This window comes from Varanus komodoensis, unplaced genomic scaffold (genome assembly GCF_004798865.1).
Source record: "Varanus komodoensis strain SLA01 unplaced genomic scaffold, ASM479886v1 scaffold22, whole genome shotgun sequence".
In the NCBI taxonomy this organism is placed as follows: Eukaryota; Metazoa; Chordata; class Lepidosauria; order Squamata; family Varanidae; genus Varanus; species Varanus komodoensis.
The window spans coordinates 18,298,922-18,317,113 of record NW_025335606.1 but is presented as its reverse complement, the minus strand read 5'-3'; the positions used below and the strand labels follow the sequence as shown (position 1 = coordinate 18,317,113).

The window sequence follows — 18,192 nt, the reverse complement described above, 5'->3', positions numbered from 1 at the left end:
ATTCACCCATTCCTGTCCATTTTAGTTCACTGATTCCTAAGATGTCGATGTTCAGTCTTGTCATCTCTTGTTTGACCACGTCCAGCTTGCCTGGATTCATGGATCTTACATTCCAGGTTCCTATGGAGTATAAATCTTTACAGCATCAGACTTTCCTTTCACCACCAAATACATCTGCAACTGAGTGTCCTTTCGGCTTTGACCCAGTCGCTTCATTCTTTCTGGCGCTACTAGTACTAGCCCCCTGCTCTTCCCCAGTAGCATATTGGACACCTTCTGACCTGAGGGGCTCATCTTCCAGCATCATATCTTTTTGCCTTTTGGTACTGTCCATGGGGTTTTCATGGCAAAGATACTGGAGTGGGTTGCCATTTCCTTCTCCAGTGGATCACGTTTTGTCAGAGCTCTCTGCTATGACCTGTCTGTCTTGGGTGGCCCTGCATGGCATAGCTCATAGCTTCATTGAGCTATGCAAGCCCCTTCGCCACAACAAGGCAGGTACTATTTAGGAGGAGGAAAAACCTAGCAAAGTCTATCACCAGCAGCACTCACGAAGACCAAGCACAGAACAGTAAAAAGCAGGGCTCGTTATAGCTGTCTTGCTTTAATAGCCAAAGTGGTCTGCAGCCCACATGTTGCTTTGCAGTACAACAGCCTGAGGTGTTGGGCACATTTCTTTCTCTGAAAGTGAACAAGAAATGTATGCTATGAGTATGCTAGCTCCAAAATATCCACAGTTGCTCTGGGTACCAACAGTCACTTCAAATGGTGCTACTGCCTGCTCTGGCGGACCAAGAGTAGCTCTATGACTTTCACCTCCCTGCTCTGACTAAAGCTTCTAAAGACAAAAAGCCATTCCACACACTTTTAACACACCATGCATGATCAGGAGGGCCACCGGCCCCCTCTCGGGGCTGGGACGGGCACTCCTCTTTGCACAAAGCTGTGCTGTAAAGATTTAGGCCACAGGTCTCACGGCTGGGATCAGTCAGGCCCAAACATCCCTGCCACCTCAAGGTCCCGGCTCATCAGTTGTTCTTCAACATCTTGTAGAGCCCAGTGGTGAGAAACCAGCTCTAGTGCTTCCCATTCAGCCTGAGGGAAGAGAAGGACACCATCAAGATTGAGACTCTGCCACACCTGGCAGGAACAGTTGGCAGACTGGCTAAGTGGGATTCCTGGGGTGCAGCTGCTTGTGCACACCAGCTAAAGAAAGTACGGTGAGGTGAAACCAGTCAGGATCCAAGTCCAGGAGGTGAAGTTAAACTGCATCAGTAAGACACGGGACTGTGTCATCTTCTGGTTGCAGATGGAAGAGAGCTGGGAAAGACTTGCTTAGGGTGCCCCGACAGGTTCAGAGCCAAGGCAGTATTTAAATAGGGCTTTCTAGCTAAGCCAGTACACCAGTTTTTAGACACAGATGACTCTCTCCAGAGTAGCACTGGAATGTAACATGAGGCCTTATGTGCACACAGAGCAGGTAGGGCAGATCATACACAGCCCTGCCACAAAGATGCCATTGTGCCAATCAGAATCTGTATCCAAAGCCCAAGCATATGCAGTCTACCCAAAACATGGGAAACTTCAACCCTATGGGCCAGGGGTACTCAAACTTTTTGAACAGGGGACCAGTTGAAAGGCTGTGGTGACATTGTGGGCTGGTGAGGTGGGGGTGCCTGGGGGCGCGGGCCGGTGAGGTGCTGTCAGGTGCTCATGAGGCGGCGGTGGGCGCGCGTGGCAGTGGCTCGCTTGCTTGGAGATCTCCCAGCGAGCAAGCCACCACCTACCAGCCCATGCTGCAAAGCAACAGTGAGTGCGCACATATGGGAGGCAGGTGGCAGCAGCTTGCTTGCTCAGAGACCAGCGAGCCACCACCTCCCCACCACGCTGCGAGGCAGTGGCAAGCGCGCGCACGTACAGGTGGCGGCTTGCTCGCTTGGAGACCATCTCCAACCAAGCGAGCCACCACCTCCCTGCCCGCACAGGTAGCACACGTGCAGGTGGTGAACAGTGGCACTGGGCCGGATCTGTCCTGCAGGCCATAGTTTGAGGACCCATGCTATGGGCAATGACCAACTGTCCTGGGCCCCAGTTTGGCCCTCTTGAGGTTCCCAGAGGGCCATGCCCCCTTTCTCTTGACCTGCTTAGCAGTTTCCTAGCTTTTGCACCATCCTCCCTACCCCTGCAATTCTCAAAGGCTGGAATGCCTGTCCTAAAGCTCAGCCACTGCCACAAAGTGCTTTAAGCTAAAAGTAGTGAGCCTCTGGCATTTTGGTCCAGCCCCTTACTCCATATCCTTTTTCTCTGAAGCCCCACCCACTATTGCTATGTAACTCCTGAGAGTCTCCAAAAGGCAATTTGGTGTTCAGGCTGGAAGAGCATTCTCCCCCGATCTACTCAGACCCACTCTTTCACTTCTGTGCAACTGTGAGGAAAAGAAGAAGAGCCTTACCTTAAAGGCCTTGTTGGGATCAGGTGGAACAGGTACAGATGGGCCCAGGAACTGATCCTGCAACAGCAGTTGATGTTGCTCTGCTGCTGAGGAGAGAATGGTCAGTGGAAATTACTCGCAAGAAAGAAAACTTGTTTGCACTAAGTCACAAGCAGAAGTGCTCAGGTCAAGTAGATGCTGAAGAAATTAAGACTGTCAAGGTAATGGAGTAGCTACAGGGAATCAAGCACATGCAAGCTCCATCTCTAGCAGACACACTAGCAGTCTACTGTAATATGGGCTCCATTATAACAGACTTAAAAAACAAGAGAGGAGAAGTGAATGGTACAGAGTAGCTGTGCTGGGTAGAATGAAGTAGAGAGAAATCGGGTGCCAACATGTGACCACTAGAAATTCTGAGATGCTAGATGTTGTCCCATGATTGCCCAGTGAATTCCCCCAAGCAGCCAAGGCACCTGTGCTTTATCTGTCAACCAGAGATAACACTGCATATACCTGATAAAGAGGGCTGTAACCCACAGAAATATATGCCATAATAAATACAGTAGCCTTCACAGTGCTATAATACTTTTTTTTTTTTTTGCTGCAACAGACTAGCATAGCTACTCCTTTGAAATAATTTACTTGTAATCAAGGACTAGAAATGCTCTAAGCTTTGAGTTTCAAGATGTCCTGATCTGAGCTAGATACTCAGTATAGCAATTTCACATGGAATCTTGAGCAGGGGTGCAAATGTTTGCAATATTTAGAAACCTGACTGGGGAGCACTGGAAGCTAGATTTCATTTTCTGTCTACACATGAATCGGACTGTGCCCCAAGAAACCTCTAGGAACTAGCCTGCAGGGAGAGAGAAATGCCTGTCTGTACCAGCTGAGAGGAAAGATTCTCATTCTCAATGGTGTGCTCTGATCTCTCCCCCAGCCCTTTCTGTCAGGCAATATTTATTTGGCAATGTTTATTTGAGCCCAAGACTATGAGGACCCTATGACTTTTCAGATTTCAGTGATCTCTGACAGGTACTCTGCACAGGTTCCCAATGGCATCCCTGTGCCACCATGCCCTCTGCTGCAAGACTGGGTTATGGAAATGTTCTGGAGTTGTGCTCTAGGAATCCTTGCCTCAAATTTGGGCATGCTTCTGGGAAGGAAAGGAGTGAATATAAAGGGGAAAATGGGGGGACCCTGAAAATGAGGCAAACAGGCAGTGGGGAAGGTATGAGCAGGAACAGAGGTTGGGGCTGAGAAGGATTGCGGAGGTGGAGGGACAATGTGGAGGAAATAAGAAATGAGAAATATGGGTAAGAAAAGAATGAGAAGAAGGAGACTTGCAGAGAAGAAAAATGAATGACCAACTAGAGCAGGCTAGAGAGGAGGAATGAAATTGCGAGATGAACCAAGTGGAAAGGACAAAAAGAACAGAGACATTTTGAGGGTGGAGAATGCTAGGAACTGGACTTTTCTCTCAAGTCTAAACATGCCTAGGGTTGCGCTCTAAGAGATCCAGAGGGGAAGGGTGTATTTGGGAGAACATGTATATGAAAATTCACTTAAAGAGAGGGGTAGAGTTGGCTCCCTGTTCTCTCTAATAATGCAATCAGCTAAAGCATAAGCGCAAAATGGTTGAACCTTCCCCTGTTCTCATGATCTCCTGAAAAGATAATGGGGTTAGCTAGAGGGTATGTGCAGAAATAACAGAAGAGAAAAGCAACTCTGTATCCAAGGGCATGTCAGGGGAGGCAGAAGCCCAAATCTACAAAAGGCTGCACCCTTGGGAGGTTGAGCATCCTGTTTTCTTTTCAGCCACCATGTCATCAGATCCAATTTATTTCTCTTTTCTGTTTTTGTATCAGTGCTTAAAGTACATTAGGACTTTTGCACCTCAAACAGTATATATAGAAACACTGATCACGTGGTAAATCTAGGGCTAATTCAAGTAGTCCTCACATAGGGTTGTAACTCCAGTTTGAATGTGGAAAGCTGCTGATCCACCCTGTACAAAACTGCCCTCCCCCTGCTAAGGTGGTCTCAGAGGCTGATTGACACAAGGAACCCAATAATTTAATCTAATTATTCCTGGATTGTACAGAGGGGATACATATTTTCAACACTCACCCATATCAAACAATACCTTCCACATCTAGATAATCTCAGACTTGAAAAAAGATGAGCTTTTACCATGTAAATAGCCAGATTTAATATTTGGAGATGGACATGCCCTCCAGCCACTAGGTCATCCTACCCAATGTTGTTGTGCCTCTATCTAAAACAAATACCTAGATGTGCTAATAGAAGGATTACTATGCTATGTCTTTTACTATTGCTCTCTGCCTTACAAGGGACACATCAATTCTGATTAATGCTAGAGGCATATTTGAATAACTGTTGACAGGCTCCAATTTCCTTGTCCCAGCATGTCTTGCTATAACCCATGAATGCTGTTTAGCCTAATTCGTCTGCAAGGAGAGTAATGAATTGCCATGTTAAATACTCTTATGCCTTTAACATCTTATGGCTTCCACCCTGCCTGCACCCAACAATACATTTCTCTCACTCCTGAACATTCCCTCCCCTGCTGCTTGCCTTTTAACACTGAGCTGGAAGGCAACTCCTGTGGGAATCAACAACTGGCTTTGTGATTTTTAGTTGCTCTCATTAAAGCTATTATTGTGCTCATTTTGCTTTTCCTCCACTTAGAAAACTAGGTATGGGGGAGAAGGAGTCTAATGCACCTTTCCTCTTGGCATGGTAAGTTTTTGATGCACTAGATGTGGGGTTTCTTGTTGTTTTGCTGGGGGAACATTCACAGTCATAAGCATAATTAGAAGTGGTGCAGTACAGCAACAACTCTGCAATGTTCATTCATTACATGCAAACCCCACTTACCTTCCAAGGAGCTCAAAGTGACCTATATGGTTCTGCCTGCCTGCCTGCCTGCCTTTCTTTCTTTTCCGTCTGTCCGTCCTTAAATTTGTATGCTGTCCAATTACTTGTGTCTCTTTAGGCCTCACAACGATCCTATGGGAGTAGTTAGGTTGAGAGGGTGACTGGCTGAAAATCATGCAGTGAGCTTCATGGCTGAGTGAGGATTTGAACCCAGTTCTCTCCTAGTCTAACACCCTCTAAGCTGGTGCCCTTCAGATGTTTTGAACATCAGCCCCAGCCTGTATGGCCAATATCAGCGATGCTGGAAACTGTAGTCTGAAACATCTGGCGAATGCCAGGTTGGTTGCTCTAGCCAGAAAACGACAATGGTGTTAGATTACATCTTAGTGTCCCAGCTTACAGGACTGGTCCCATTTTCTCTGTGCTGACAGCACTTTGAATGACAAAGAATGTGAACAGTCTATGGTCCCACCCAGATCACTGTGGTCAGTAGAGGGCCTCCTTGCAGGTCCTCCCTTCTCCTGAGTCTCCCTTCACCTCCCCACATCAGTTCCCCATGCCATTTCTCACCTGTCTCCTCCCCCAGGATAATGGTGTATACTCGACGCAGGCCAAAAACGTTCAGGAAATACCAGGAGGCTGAACTGACCCTGGGAGGAGGAGGGGGAGGGGGAGGAGAGCTGTCAGTAATTATTGTGGGAAACCTTCCAGCCCCCAGCCATATGTGGCAGGGCCTGGCAGCAATGTCCCCATCATCTCTATCCCAACTCCACCCATGCCAGGGACTGGCTAGACCTGAGGAGAGACAGGTGCTTACCAGGAGGGATCCAGGGAAGGCAGGTTAATTCCACGCTGCAGCATGGGCTTGAACCGCAGGGTCAGGGGGAAGGGAACCTTGGCTGGGAGTTGGGAGGGAGAGGGGTTAGAGCTGGCCCCACCCCCCAGAGCTCTGCTGCTTCCCCACAGTCCTCAACTCTCCTCCCTCCCTCCCACAATGCACCTTAAGCCTGATCTACCATACACAGCTGTCCTGTGGACTGCCTCCCATGAAAAATGATGGATTCCCAAGCTACACCCATTAGAGCAATGTGAAGGACCAATGTGCAGTTCTTATTAAACTCTTTAAGGTGTTCAGGTCAGGGCAATGGTGTTCTAAAGTTACACCGGTATTATTATCCCCATATCGTAAATTATTAAGCCAGGGATGGTGAGGCCTGAGAGTCTGTAGCAGAGGTGGCCTGAACTGGGGCCATCCCATTTCAAAGTTCAGCCACTTTGCAGCAAGCTCCCATCAGCCCAAGGTTCTCCCATTAGTAAAATGAGAATACAATGATAACACAAGGCTGAGTTGAGCTAAGAACTATAAACAAAACTGCACATGTAGGAAAGTTACTAGGAAAAGGAAATACACTTTTAAAGGGTACAGTTCTATGCAAGTTTAGCCAAAAAAACAAACTGGACTCTAATTCACAGTATATCCCAACTAATGAAGTTGACTGGGGCATGGTACAAGTTGTAGATCTTTGTTTTTCTGAACTTGCATAGGAATGCACCTTAAATTATCTTTTCAATTATTTAAATATGTCTGTCCTTTTGCTTTTATAACATGTTTCAGAGGGATGTCCCCCCATAGCGGTTTCCCTGCAGGGATTCAGAACAAAATCTGCAAAATCAACAAAGAAACTGTATGGTCCAAGAAGAAGCTGGAGCCTTCCCCTTGCAGCCCTCTGCCTCTCCCATCCTGCTGTCCATTTCCCCTCACTCACTAGCCATGAAACCAGAAAAGGCCCAATTGATCCAGCCTCCCACGAGGATCATGGGCAGTATGTTGACGATGTTGCCTTTCATCATCTCCATAACCATGGTGGGATCTGGAGGGGAGGGAGAAAGAGTATTACATCAGGGACTTCTCTGTGCTGAAATCCAGGGGGAGCACAGAACAGCTGCAGAAGCTCGAGCCAAAATTGGGTTGTTTTCCCACTAGCTTCATCCTGTGCAAGGATAGTGTCTGAGTGTGACAGAACCCTCCCTCCTTTCCACTTCATGCTGGCAGTGAGATCCCCCAGAATGATCAGCTTTGCTACCAAGGGCAGAAAAAGAAAGGAGTAGCCCACTTCCACCCTTACCATCCTGCTGGCTTTGGCAGAGCTGCCATTCTTACCCCAAGCCTGTCACCTTCCTTACCTGTCAGTGGGTTTCGGGGCTGCACCTTCCGTTTGGTTTTGCGGAAGAAGCCACTTTCGGGATTATTCAAGTGATGTTTGCGCATGAGGAAGCCCTGGAGAAACACGGAACATGGCAAAAGCCAGAATGTAATGAAGCCATGTTTATAAAAAGGAAGAAGGTAGATAAATGATGTTGATAAACTTCAATGGACACCTCTCTCAGTGCCTACCAAGTTCCCTAATTCACCTGATTTTTATTTTATTTGGCTGTTTTAATTAAACAGCTGCTTTTTAATAGAGAGACTAGCATGTTGCCAAATGATGTTCTAGCCTCCAATGTTATTTGCATTTCCAAGAATGCCTCTTGGAATGCCATGTGGGCTTTAGAGGTACTCTTAGAAAGTAGAAAGTGGTGGGTATCTAGGAAAAAGGTAAGTGGGAAGCAGTAGGGAGTCCTGGGAGAAAGGGGTTTTGGTGAGCCACCTATTTAATGCAAGATGAAGGGCAGATTTGAGCTATGGACACATCTCTTACAGCCTATCCTATGCATATTTATTCAGGAATAATAAGCCCCATGTCTTCAAGGTGCTTACTCCCAGGTAAGTATGTGCATGAGTGTAGGCTTAGGGGCTTCAAATAACCATTTCTGGTTTTGGATAGGCTGGATGAAGGGCAAAGACCCACAGCAAGGTTCAAACTCCTGCCTTTCAATCAATTCACAATTATATTGCAAACATATAGTTTGAAAAACAGCGTACAAAGAACATTTGTTGTGGTCAGTTTTGCATCCCACAAGCAAAGACACAAGTGTTCCTGAGGAAAAATAGCATACAACCTGAAATGGAGTATAATGGATACACTTTTACTAAAAACAAACAAACAAACTCTTTGATCTCTGTGCTAATTCTCAAGAACAGAGCTATTGCAATGGCAAAGCAAACCTATAAAACACATTTATAGAGCGGAGCTGACAAAGGTAGAAGTGCCATTTCTCTCCTTCCTAACACAACTTTTTCTCCAGCAAGAAAATAAGCAGCCAGTGCAGCCCCATTAAAAATAAAATAAACAACTCCTTTACTGATATTAATCCATATGCCAGACATATTGGAAAATCTAGAGAGAATGCTTGCCCTACTCTGACCATTATGATAGTTGAAAGTGTTAAATGGTCTCTCTCCTGAAATAGATTCAGGGTTTCCACTTAGCACACTCATGATCACTGGCTTTTGTGTTGAAAACACTGTGCCAGTTTCATCCTCTAACCAAGGGAAATTAGTGTTCAGAGTTTAATGAAAGACTCAAAATATTACCAAGCTCAGCATGGAGATTAGTGCCACACTGGTAAGCACTTACTGGGAAGATGAGAGGATTAACCCCAGGATATACTTTCAGTTAGAATTCTGGGTTCTCTTTTTAGTGCTCAGTGCACTTCAGGACTACATCTTTTTTTAGCTGGCAAATTACATATAGTGTTTATCTCCTGGGCTACCATTGTTTGACAAATAGAGAAGTTCACCATCCCTGTCCTAGACCACCATTTTCTCCTAGTAAAGATGCTAATATTTAACATCAGGATAAGTCATTTTGGAGCTTTTTTGCTAGTTTCTTGATCTAGTCTCTTTGGCACCTGTACTGAATCTGTGTGTGTATGCACATGTGCAGAGTGGGACAGGGAAAGATAATCAAATGGGTCAGGATTTTGCACCAAATGTAAGCTAAATGGGATCATATGTCTCTTGTTTATATCTATGCACCTGGTGAGAAAGACTATCCCAACAAGCATGTCGTGGGACTCTATCAAAGGCTGTGCAAGGAGTGGGCAGGCCTTCAAGAAGACACTTCTGTTGGGTCTTACCTGATGAGTTAGAAATCGTCCATTTTCCCTCAGGAGGCGACTACGGCCCAGAATCTGCCTGATAGACAAAGAACACTGAACTCACTTGTAATTCCAACATTAGCTGGATAATGCAAGTTGTGGGATCTGGGTCTCAAGTCAAACCTACCATTAAAGCTCACTTACATTCCTATGCTAATCAACCCACACAAGTTGCATTCCTACAAATAAACATGGGAGTGATATTTGCAGGAACACAGGATTCTAGAATAATCTGCACAGTTCTAGAATTGCACCTTAAAGGTCCTTTGCAATGTCACAGAGAAAAATTAGGAGCTAACTTGTGTAAGCCATTAGGTGCACTATACCACGAGATCCCCACAGATGTTACATGGCATTTCTAGGTGGAGGCTTTCAATGTGATATAGCCAGATTGGAAAAGATCTTGGGATGGCCCCAGAATAATAACTGGAAATGATACCTTGGAACATCTTAACTTTGCCTTGCAAAGCTCATGCAATACACAAATAATTCATGCAACACTACACTTGCAGGTGAAGCTCATGTCTCTTGCCTAAACTCTTGTATGACCAGCAAGATAATTACATTCAGAAAGTATATTCTCCAGTATTTGGATATACTTCATGGGATGCAGAAAAATTAGAAACGGTCCAGAGAGGGGCAACAAAAATGAACCAGGGTCTGGAAACACTGTCCTATGAGGAGACTGAGAGAACTGTGCATGTTCGGCTTTGAGATAAGTGTGGAGAGGGGGACACATGATGTAAGTACCTCAAAGGCTGTCACAAAGAGGAAGGACAAGATCTCTTCTCACTCATACCACTGTGTAGGACACAGAATAATCAATTGAAGTTGCGACAACCCAGGTTCAGGCTAGGTATCAGGAAAATTCTCTTCACTGTCAGAGCAATAGGACAGTGGAACCAGCTACCTAGAGAGATGGTGGGCTCTTCAACTCTAGAGACATTCTAAAAGAAACTGATCAGGCAACTGAGTGGGATGGAGTAAACTGATGTCCTGCAACAGCAGTGAGTCTGGTAACAGGGGGTTGGACCTGATGGCCTTCATGGCCATTTCCAACTCTACTATTCTGTGACCCTATGATCTCTCATTGCAAGGGGCAACGTCTTATTCACTCACACCTCATTTCATTATTGAATATTCTGAGATGCACTATGAAGTAATTATGAATACTGAAAATACATAAATTTAGTCAAGAGTCGCTCAAGATTCATGGGCTTTAAAGGGCTTACTCTAAGCACGACTCAACTTGAATCCAACTCAAAACAAAATCATTGTTAAATCAGACGTAGAGTTGCGAAACACTTGCAGATTCCCCACCCAAGCTGAACCGCTCCCACTTCAACTATGTGGTATGCAGGCGGCGACTCTCAACCCCCTCCCGCGCGCGTGCGCCGCTCACGTGTCCTTCAGTTGCTCGGGCCAGCCCAGCGAGCGCTCCCCGCGCAACAGTCCGGCCACGCGCAGCCGCAGAATTCCTACGGCGAGCGCGATCCAAGCCACAGGCAGCAAAACCCAGAAGCGAATAGAGCAGTCTAGGTGCAGCTCCGGAGCCGCCATGGGGGAAGAAGTGGGGAGGATGTTCCCTGTGGCGTGACCAGCAGCCAGTTTATAAAAATAGAAGTGAACTTCTGGCTGTCGACTCAGGAAGGGAACCGGAAATGGATATTGATGAATGGCACACCACTTGCGGGGCTGTCTCTCTAGGCAACAAAAAAAATCCGTTGCATGCGGACACCCTGTATGGTTGCACGTCCTCTCAGAAATTATAATCGGAGATGAATATACATATAGTCTCTGAAATATAACCCGGAAGTTCAGGGCGAAAAGAAGTTGCAAATTGTGGGACGTCGAGTCGAGGGACGGCCCCTACGAGCAAAACACCATAGAGTAGGGGTAGAGTGCCCTTCCCTGATCGAATGTAGCCCTGGCTTCATGTACGGCGGCGGCATTAAGACGGAAGCGGAGAAACAGCACTAACCAGGAAATATCGAAAGGCGTAGGAAGAAATGCTCTGTATTCCTAGCATAGTCTGATTTAGCACTTTTGGGTCTTACTGTTGTTGGTCGTTTTTGAGAGCTGGCAGCGAGCGTTGCGAATGATTCTGCACTTCCGTTCCTCTTTGACACAGGAACGATCTGTAGGGTCGCTCTGAAGGCAATTGAAGCCGGGAGTACCGGGGGTGGGGCGGGGCTGGGGAGATGGATGCAGTTATCGCTCCGTGTCTGTCATAACGTGAAGAAATAAAAGTGTGTTTCTGCTTCCTTGTAAACAGGAACTTTGGCTGTGAGGTCTAACTTTCCAGGGACATGCTGGGACTGCAATTTGTATAACACTCCAGTGGGCGGAATCCTTCATTTCCCCCTTTCCAGTGCTGTTTATCTTTCATGAGCCGAAAAGCAGCACGGTAAATGTTTAGATCACAGAATGGTGCTAAATAAGGTAAAGGGAGAGTGGAAGATGGGTTGGACTGTGCTGTATTCGCATGCATTTTAATCTTGAGTAGAAATGTAGAAATTACCAAAGTTTGGTGAACAGGATTGCCATTCTCAGAACCTTGTGCTAATGAACGGGATATAAAAGCTTAAAACACACAAACAAACATCTTGTTCCTCTCTCAATTATAGAAATGAATTTCTTCTCTGCATTCTTTCTCCAGGCTCTGAGACTCATAGTGTCAAAATCTTACGATGATGTTAGGTGAGCAGCAGGTGCAAAAGAAAGTGCTTCAGTATGAGGCTTTTATCAGTGATGTTTTGCAGAGGGATCTTCGGTGAGTGAACCTAAAAAGCTCCCTCTCCATGCCCACTTTCTGACTATGTCACTTCATGTAAAGTCCTAGTGTGCGATGCCTCCTAGATCAGCATTGCTATATGTTCTGTTGGTTCTTTCAGACAGTTATTGGTGTTTCTTTTCAGGAAGGTGTTGGAGCAACGAGATGAGATCTATGAAAAGATTGCTCAGTATTTGCAGCTCAAGAATATTATTGAGCGATTACAGGTAATTAAACACTTTTCTAAACTGTTTATACCATTTCACAGTAAAAGTTTCTGGCCAGTTTTGAGGCAATTTGATTCAGGAATTTAGTCATAGCAGACATCAGGAGAAAGAGTTTAGTGTACAAACTGCTTTGACCCAGAAAATGATCTGTAACTGCTGCCTTTTTCTCTCAGGAGACAGGAGGCCAAAAGCTAATGACTCGGGTGGACCTGGGCTGCAATTTCTTTGTCAATGCAGAAGTGTGAGTAGTGCAAGAACAGTGTTTCTGTTTACCCATTTCCCTGTCCAGTGCTACCTGTATGTCATATCAGTTTTGAGAACACTGCCCTTGGGATAAAAACTTACTGTTATATCTTCCTTGAATCCAAGGAAAGCAGGATACCCTAACCTACAACTTTGTACTGCATATTCTCTAGGGGATATTATGAAAGTGAGTACCTTGATTGAACTCTCACCTCAGCCACAAATGGGTCAGGTGATTTTTGGTCAGCTGCCATTTCTCTGTTTCAGTGCCTCACCCCTCAACTCCATTTGCAATGTAAGGATATTAATATTGCTATAACTTGCAGGGTTGTTCTAAAGATTACTGAAGTAAGCATAGGAAGCACTTCAAGTGCCACTGATTTTATTATTTATAAGAGCTCCTTGTATGTGAGAGTAAGCAACTTAGGAAGGACTTTAGATAACAGTGAAAATAGGAAGACTTTACCCACCAATGAACTGATTCTAAAAATGGTTCTGGACTGTGCAGAAATGGATAGATTGACTTTATCACTGAAGGAGAAAGAAGATACTGACTTCTATCAAACTTGGGACTCTTTTTGCTATTGGCTAGAGAAATGGGACTTGGCTTAGATTTAAATATGTTTTTAAATTATCATAAATGGAAAAAGAAGGGTGTGGGGGCTAACCCAGCGGGCTCGATGTTTTTGATGATGGATGTTGTTTGTAGTTTTCTTTTTGTTTTTTTTAGGATTATAATTTCAAATAAAACTTACTTTAAAAAAAAGGAAGACTTTATTGGATCTGGCATTAGTTAAAAAGCGTAAGAGTCATACTGGATTAAATTAGAAGGTTCTCTAATTTAGCACTCTGTTTCTAACTATGACCAACCAGTTGCCCAAAATAAGCAGCTCACAAGCAGATTGAGAGGGTAATAGCTTTGTTACATTGTTACTTCCAAGCAAGTGAAATTCAGAGGCATGCAGCCTCTGATCCTGGAGGTAATACAGTGGTACCTCGGCTCACAAACGCCTTGGTTCATGACCAAATCGGGTCGCGAACAAAAATTTCATGAAACTTTTGACTTGGGTTGCGAACTCTGCATTGGGTGGTGACCAAGATCGCAGCCATCCCCCTCCTGCTCCGAGTGGGGAGATGGCCACAATCGCAGTTGCATTCGTGCAGGGAAGACGTGTGTTCACAGGTGCGCTCCTACAGGAAAGACGGGCGCAATCTTAGCCATCTCCCCACCACCCCGAGTGGGGAGATGGCCGCGATTGTGCTGGGGGTGGGGGGGGGGGAGAGATGGCCAAGATCACGCCTGTCTCTCCCTCCCCCAGTGCGCCCTGTTCGCGCCCATCTCTCCCTCCCCCAGTGTGCCCGCCATCACGCCAGTCTCTCCCTCCCCTCCACAGCGCGCCGGGATGATAGGCGCGATCATGGTCGTGCTGGGGGGGAAACAGTAGATTTATTTATTTATTTAAAACATTTTTATGCTGCCCCTATTGCAACAAAGCCTTGGGGCGGCTCACAACAAAAACAAAATACATAAATATAACAATTATACGAGTAAAAATATTAAAACCCGGTGCATCTCGGCTTAAAAGATTTAAAATCCTATAAATACAAATAAATTAACAATTAAAATGAGTTTTAAATAAAAAGGTCTTAGCCTGGCGCCGAAAAACAAATAACGACGGCACCAGGCGGACCTCTCTGGGGAGCGCATTCCATAGATTCTAACATCTCCAGAGATGGCCGCACTTGTGCTCGGACTGTGGGAAGATGGCCACGATCTTTGTTGTTCTTTGTCACTTTTCTTCACATTTTTCTGATTTAAAAAAAAACGGTTACAGAACGAATTAACCTTATTTACATTGAACCTTATAGGGAAATTTAACTTGGCTCACAACCAATTTGGGTCATGACCAGAGTCCTGGAATGGATTAAGTTCATGATCCAAGGTACCATTGTATATAATCACAGCTAGTAGCCACTGGTAGCCTCAGCTTTCATGACAATGTCACCTGTCCTTTTAAAGCTTTTAATGGTGCATTCCTATGTGTGTTTAGACAGAAAAAGATCCCTGTGCTGGCTAAGGAATACTGGAAGTTTGGGAGCTTATTTTTGTCTGAACACAGAAAGGATTGTACCAAAAATCCTCACTTTAGGTAGAGAGAACTACAGGGAAGGGTTCTTCCTTTACGGTCCTGTGCATCAGTTCTTCAGCTATGTAGTGGTAGTCATGCTAGGACTGGTGCCCAGAGGTTGTATCCTTTATGACAGGAGTAAGGAACTGCTTTCAGCCCAAGTACCACATTCTTTTTTGGAGAAGTTATCAGGCTGCATTCCAGTGGTGGTTCAGGTTGTAGAAATGTATATGTACATGCTTCATTTTTTTCTACCTGCTTCTTCCCCACTCCTCCCTTCCCCCCTCCAAATGGCTTCCCAATCCTTCCTGTTTCTTCTTCTGGGGGGGGATACAGTGAAGCACCCCTGACTCACCCACTGCTTTTCTTCTCCCAGTTACTTCCCCCAGCCTTCCCTCAAGTAGTCTTTGAAACAAGAACAGTGCCATTGATTTCCATTAGATAAATAGCCATGTAATCACTTGATCTTGCTTCTGTTTCAGTTCATGAATCATCTAATTCCAAGGTTCCTATAGTTCACACCTCCCTGAGTTTGTGTAATATGCTCATGGAAAGGGATTCCCAATTTCTGTAGGAAGCTCATTTCATTCCTGAGCTATACTTGCAGTAAGAAAACTTTTAATACAGATATTTGGGATGAAATTTCATTAAATATCCTTCCAAATGTTGACAAGAATGGTTGCATTCTTGCTGCTATAGAACTTTGATCAACTGTAATTTAAGGCCATTGGTGCATGCTCTGACATTAACAGATAGAATGTATAGGGTAAGATTGAATGGTGCCAAATACTAGCATGATTGACATTGTACTAGTGGGAATCAATGTTTGTGCCATATTGACAACATGTTGACATTGTGTCAGTGTTGGTTCACACTACTGCAAACACTGAGAATGTGGCTCTTGTCAAAGTTGCTGCCTCCCTTTTTTAGCCATTTCAAATGCATGCAGATTTTAACCTCTTTTCCTTGCTCTACTGCAGGCCAGACACATCCACCATATTTGTAGCAGTGGGTTATGGGTTCTTTGTGGAACTGACATTTCCTGAGGCACTAGCCTTCATTGAGAAGAAGAACAAGCTTCTTACAGAGTGAGTAGGAGGAATTAAACCAGCCCTGTCTCCTAAAATAATCAAGGAAGCTTTACCTATGGCTCCCATGTAGCAGGCCCCAGCATTTGTTTGAGCAATCAGTAGTCTTTGATTATCATAAAAGGGCCATCCAGAATGTAGACACCAGGACCCTCCAAAGAGAATAGGATAACGTTGAATGGCTGCTGGCCAAAGAAACCATTTCTAACCCCTATTGCCTGATTAAATTAATTTAATAGTCACTCACCCCACACTGACCTCATGGACTGTAGTTCTGTGAATAAGTCTAGTGATACCTGATACCATCTCTTGCTAAACTGTAGTGTTCAGTATTCTTTGGGATACATTGTCAGTTAAGTTAGCATAAAAGCAGTATAACTTTTTTTGTAGGTTGATCATTCATTGTAGCTCTCTGTCACTGGGCATTGCTTCAATGCAACGCAGTGGTATCAGTAATACTTACAAGGGTAAGGAACCTGAAAAGGCCAATATATAGAAGTACCTTATGGTATTTGGTAAAGTAACCCTACTTTATGGTATTTGGTAGGGTTTTCTCTCTGGTTAAGTGTGCATAAGATTGCAGTCTAGTCAGTATATACTGCAAAAGGGCTAATCCCTCTTAGTATGCCTTGTAGATATAGATATTTGCAAACCCAGTCCATCTTTCTTCCCTACCTTCTCTGGCAGGGGTGGAAAATCTCTTATAGCTTAAAGGCTAAATTCTATTTTGGAGAAATTCTTGGGTGATGGATGGGGCCAGAGGTAAAAAGGGCTCTGCCAACCCCTCCTCCCCATAACAGCATATTTTACTTAATGTCTTGCTTTCAGTTACTAAGGAGAGGCATTTCAGCTTTTTAGAACAGAAGGGAAAAGCTGCAGAAGAGCTAGGAGACCAACAAACCATCTCAGTTGAGAGGAAAGGATGTGGGGCTTGGGCAACAAGGAGTGTGTCTACCTGTACCACCCCCCCCCCCCCCACGGCTGGATTTGTATCTCAGTCTGACATTCTGCACCATTGTTTACTGAATTTCTTTTATTTCTTAATAGGCTCAGTGAGGCCCTCACCAAAGACTCTACCAAGATCAAAGCCAATATTCGGATGGTTTTAGAGGTAATGGGATTAGGTTAGCAATGTGTTTACTCTTTGAGGTGGAGTTGTCTAGACACAGGGAAATGTGGCACAGTAGGGATTGTTGATTGCTCCAAGCAGCCAAAAGAAGTCCTGTTGGACAGGAACCATGGCTTGGTGAAGCTGCTGTGCAGATTTGGAATGAGATTTAGCAGGGCTTTTCTCTGGAGTACTTGTTCTCTGTGGTAGCGGGAATGGGGTTCCTGCTTCTGGCACAGCATAGAAGAGACATTGTGCCAGAAAGAGAAATCTAGGGAAACAGTAGAGAAAGCTAGGTTCAGACTGTATTTCTCTCCCCCTGCTCCTGCCCCCACAGGGATTGTGTGAACTCCAAGGTATCCAGGATCTGCCTGAGAAGACCACAAGGGACATCTTCCTTTAGACGCCCGCCCTCTTTTAGTCGGAGGTGATATTTTCAGTTTCCAGTATGCTGGAAGAAGAGTTGATTTGTTTGGCATTTGGTGGCAACCAGAACCGCACTTGTTGCTGGACTAGCACTTTTGAATGGGATGGGGTGAATATGATATAGTGATACTTTATGGGGTTAGGAGAGCAATTTCTTATGTGAAGAAAGGACATGACTGAATTCACCGCTTTCTCTGTATTCATTCCTCCTCTGTTTTCCAGGTACTGTTTCTTAGCACAACTTCATCTCAGCTGTAGAAATAAAGATGATGCAACTCCAGTCTGTTGGTTGTATTTTTGTCACCCACAGTCCCATATCCACACCCACTTCCCCTTTTTAGAATAATCCCCATCACTTCTGTCTTGGATGCAGCAGAAACATTGGGCATTGCTTTTATCATGCTGAGTATTAGACTGGCTCAGGTAGCAGAGAGGCTACTAAAGCTAGAGTTATCCTCCCGTTCAGTTGCTAGTTTGCTTTCTTTTTGCTAGATTGATACCCTTCTCCACCATCCAAGATTTGAGAGCTGACTTAGCACAGTGATAAATGAAGGTCACTTTAGTTCACATTTTTGGTTAGCTGTGCAGCTACTGGAGTCTTAGGCAAGCTGTTCCTTCAGTGTCAGAACTCACTGCCCAGTACACAGTATGGGATAGTACTTTATAGACCATGGGTCCTCAAACTATGGCCCGCCATGCCCATTTATCTGGCCCACCATGCCCATTTGGACCTGCCATATGCATGCATGTCACTGCCTACCTCGCCCCGTGCGCAGTTTGCTCACTTGGAGAAAATGATTTCCAAGCGAGCAGGCCGCTGCC

General features: G+C 45.0%; 2 protein-coding genes across 7 annotated transcripts; one reads left to right on the top strand and one right to left on the bottom strand.

Annotated features, from left to right (window-relative positions):
- Positions 1-585: 585 nt before the first annotated feature.
- Positions 586-11,126, bottom strand: LOC123024112 (ER membrane protein complex subunit 3-like). Of its 3 annotated transcripts, XR_006414856.1 has the most exons (9): positions 10,779-11,121; positions 9,356-9,413; positions 7,520-7,613; positions 7,102-7,206; positions 6,153-6,234; positions 5,906-5,985; positions 2,453-2,538; positions 877-1,095; positions 586-681 (listed from the first exon to the last, which is right to left on the bottom strand). XR_006414856.1 is itself a non-coding variant. In XM_044431480.1 (8 exons), exons 1-8 carry the CDS (start codon positions 10,934-10,936, stop codon positions 589-591), a joined length of 756 nt encoding a protein of 251 aa, XP_044287415.1. In that variant the 5' UTR covers positions 10,937-11,126; the 3' UTR covers positions 586-588. The 3 variants fall into 3 exon arrangements, 2 of the variants coding, with proteins under 2 accessions (XP_044287415.1, XP_044287414.1); XM_044431480.1 differs by lacking the exon at positions 877-1,095 and having other exon boundaries at positions 10,779-11,126; XM_044431479.1 differs by having other exon boundaries at positions 586-1,095.
- A 119-nt stretch (positions 11,127-11,245) lies between these two features.
- UXT (ubiquitously expressed prefoldin like chaperone) lies at positions 11,246-17,650 on the top strand. 4 transcript variants are annotated; one of them, XM_044431481.1, is made up of 9 exons: positions 11,246-11,375; positions 11,652-11,783; positions 12,036-12,149; positions 12,295-12,376; positions 12,550-12,617; positions 15,729-15,836; positions 16,884-16,947; positions 17,282-17,371; positions 17,593-17,650. In XM_044431481.1, the coding sequence occupies exons 3-8, from the start codon at positions 12,067-12,069 to the stop codon at positions 17,345-17,347; spliced, it is 471 nt and encodes a 156-aa protein (XP_044287416.1). In that variant the 5' UTR covers positions 11,246-11,375; positions 11,652-11,783; positions 12,036-12,066; the 3' UTR covers positions 17,348-17,371; positions 17,593-17,650. The 4 variants fall into 4 exon arrangements, with proteins under 4 accessions (XP_044287416.1, XP_044287419.1, XP_044287418.1 ...); XM_044431484.1 differs by having other exon boundaries at positions 11,652-11,716; positions 17,282-17,650; XM_044431483.1 differs by having other exon boundaries at positions 11,652-11,818; positions 17,282-17,650.
- The last annotated feature ends 542 nt before the right edge of the window (positions 17,651-18,192 follow it).

What these genes read in the sequence shown, in the direction of transcription:
- LOC123024112 (XM_044431479.1), bottom strand. Translation starts at nt 10,936, where the DNA reads ATGGCGGCTCCGGAGCTGCACCTAGACTGCTCTATTCGCTTCTGGGTT. An exon ending in GACGATTTCTAACTCATCAG is followed by an intron (nt 7,614 to 9,355) that starts GTAAGACCCAAC and finishes GTGTTTCTCCAG; the next exon opens with GGCTTCCTCATGCGCAAACA. An exon ending in GCCCCGAAACCCACTGACAG is followed by an intron (nt 7,207 to 7,519) that starts GTAAGGAAGGTG and finishes CCTCCCCTCCAG; the next exon opens with ATCCCACCATGGTTATGGAG.
- UXT (XM_044431484.1), top strand. Translation starts at nt 12,067, where the DNA reads ATGATGTTAGGTGAGCAGCAGGTGCAAAAGAAAGTGCTTCAGTATGAG. An exon ending in GTTTTGCAGAGGGATCTTCG is followed by an intron (nt 12,150 to 12,294) that starts GTGAGTGAACCT and finishes GTTTCTTTTCAG; the next exon opens with GAAGGTGTTGGAGCAACGAG. An exon ending in TTCTTTGTCAATGCAGAAGT is followed by an intron (nt 12,618 to 15,728) that starts GTGAGTAGTGCA and finishes GCTCTACTGCAG; the next exon opens with GCCAGACACATCCACCATAT.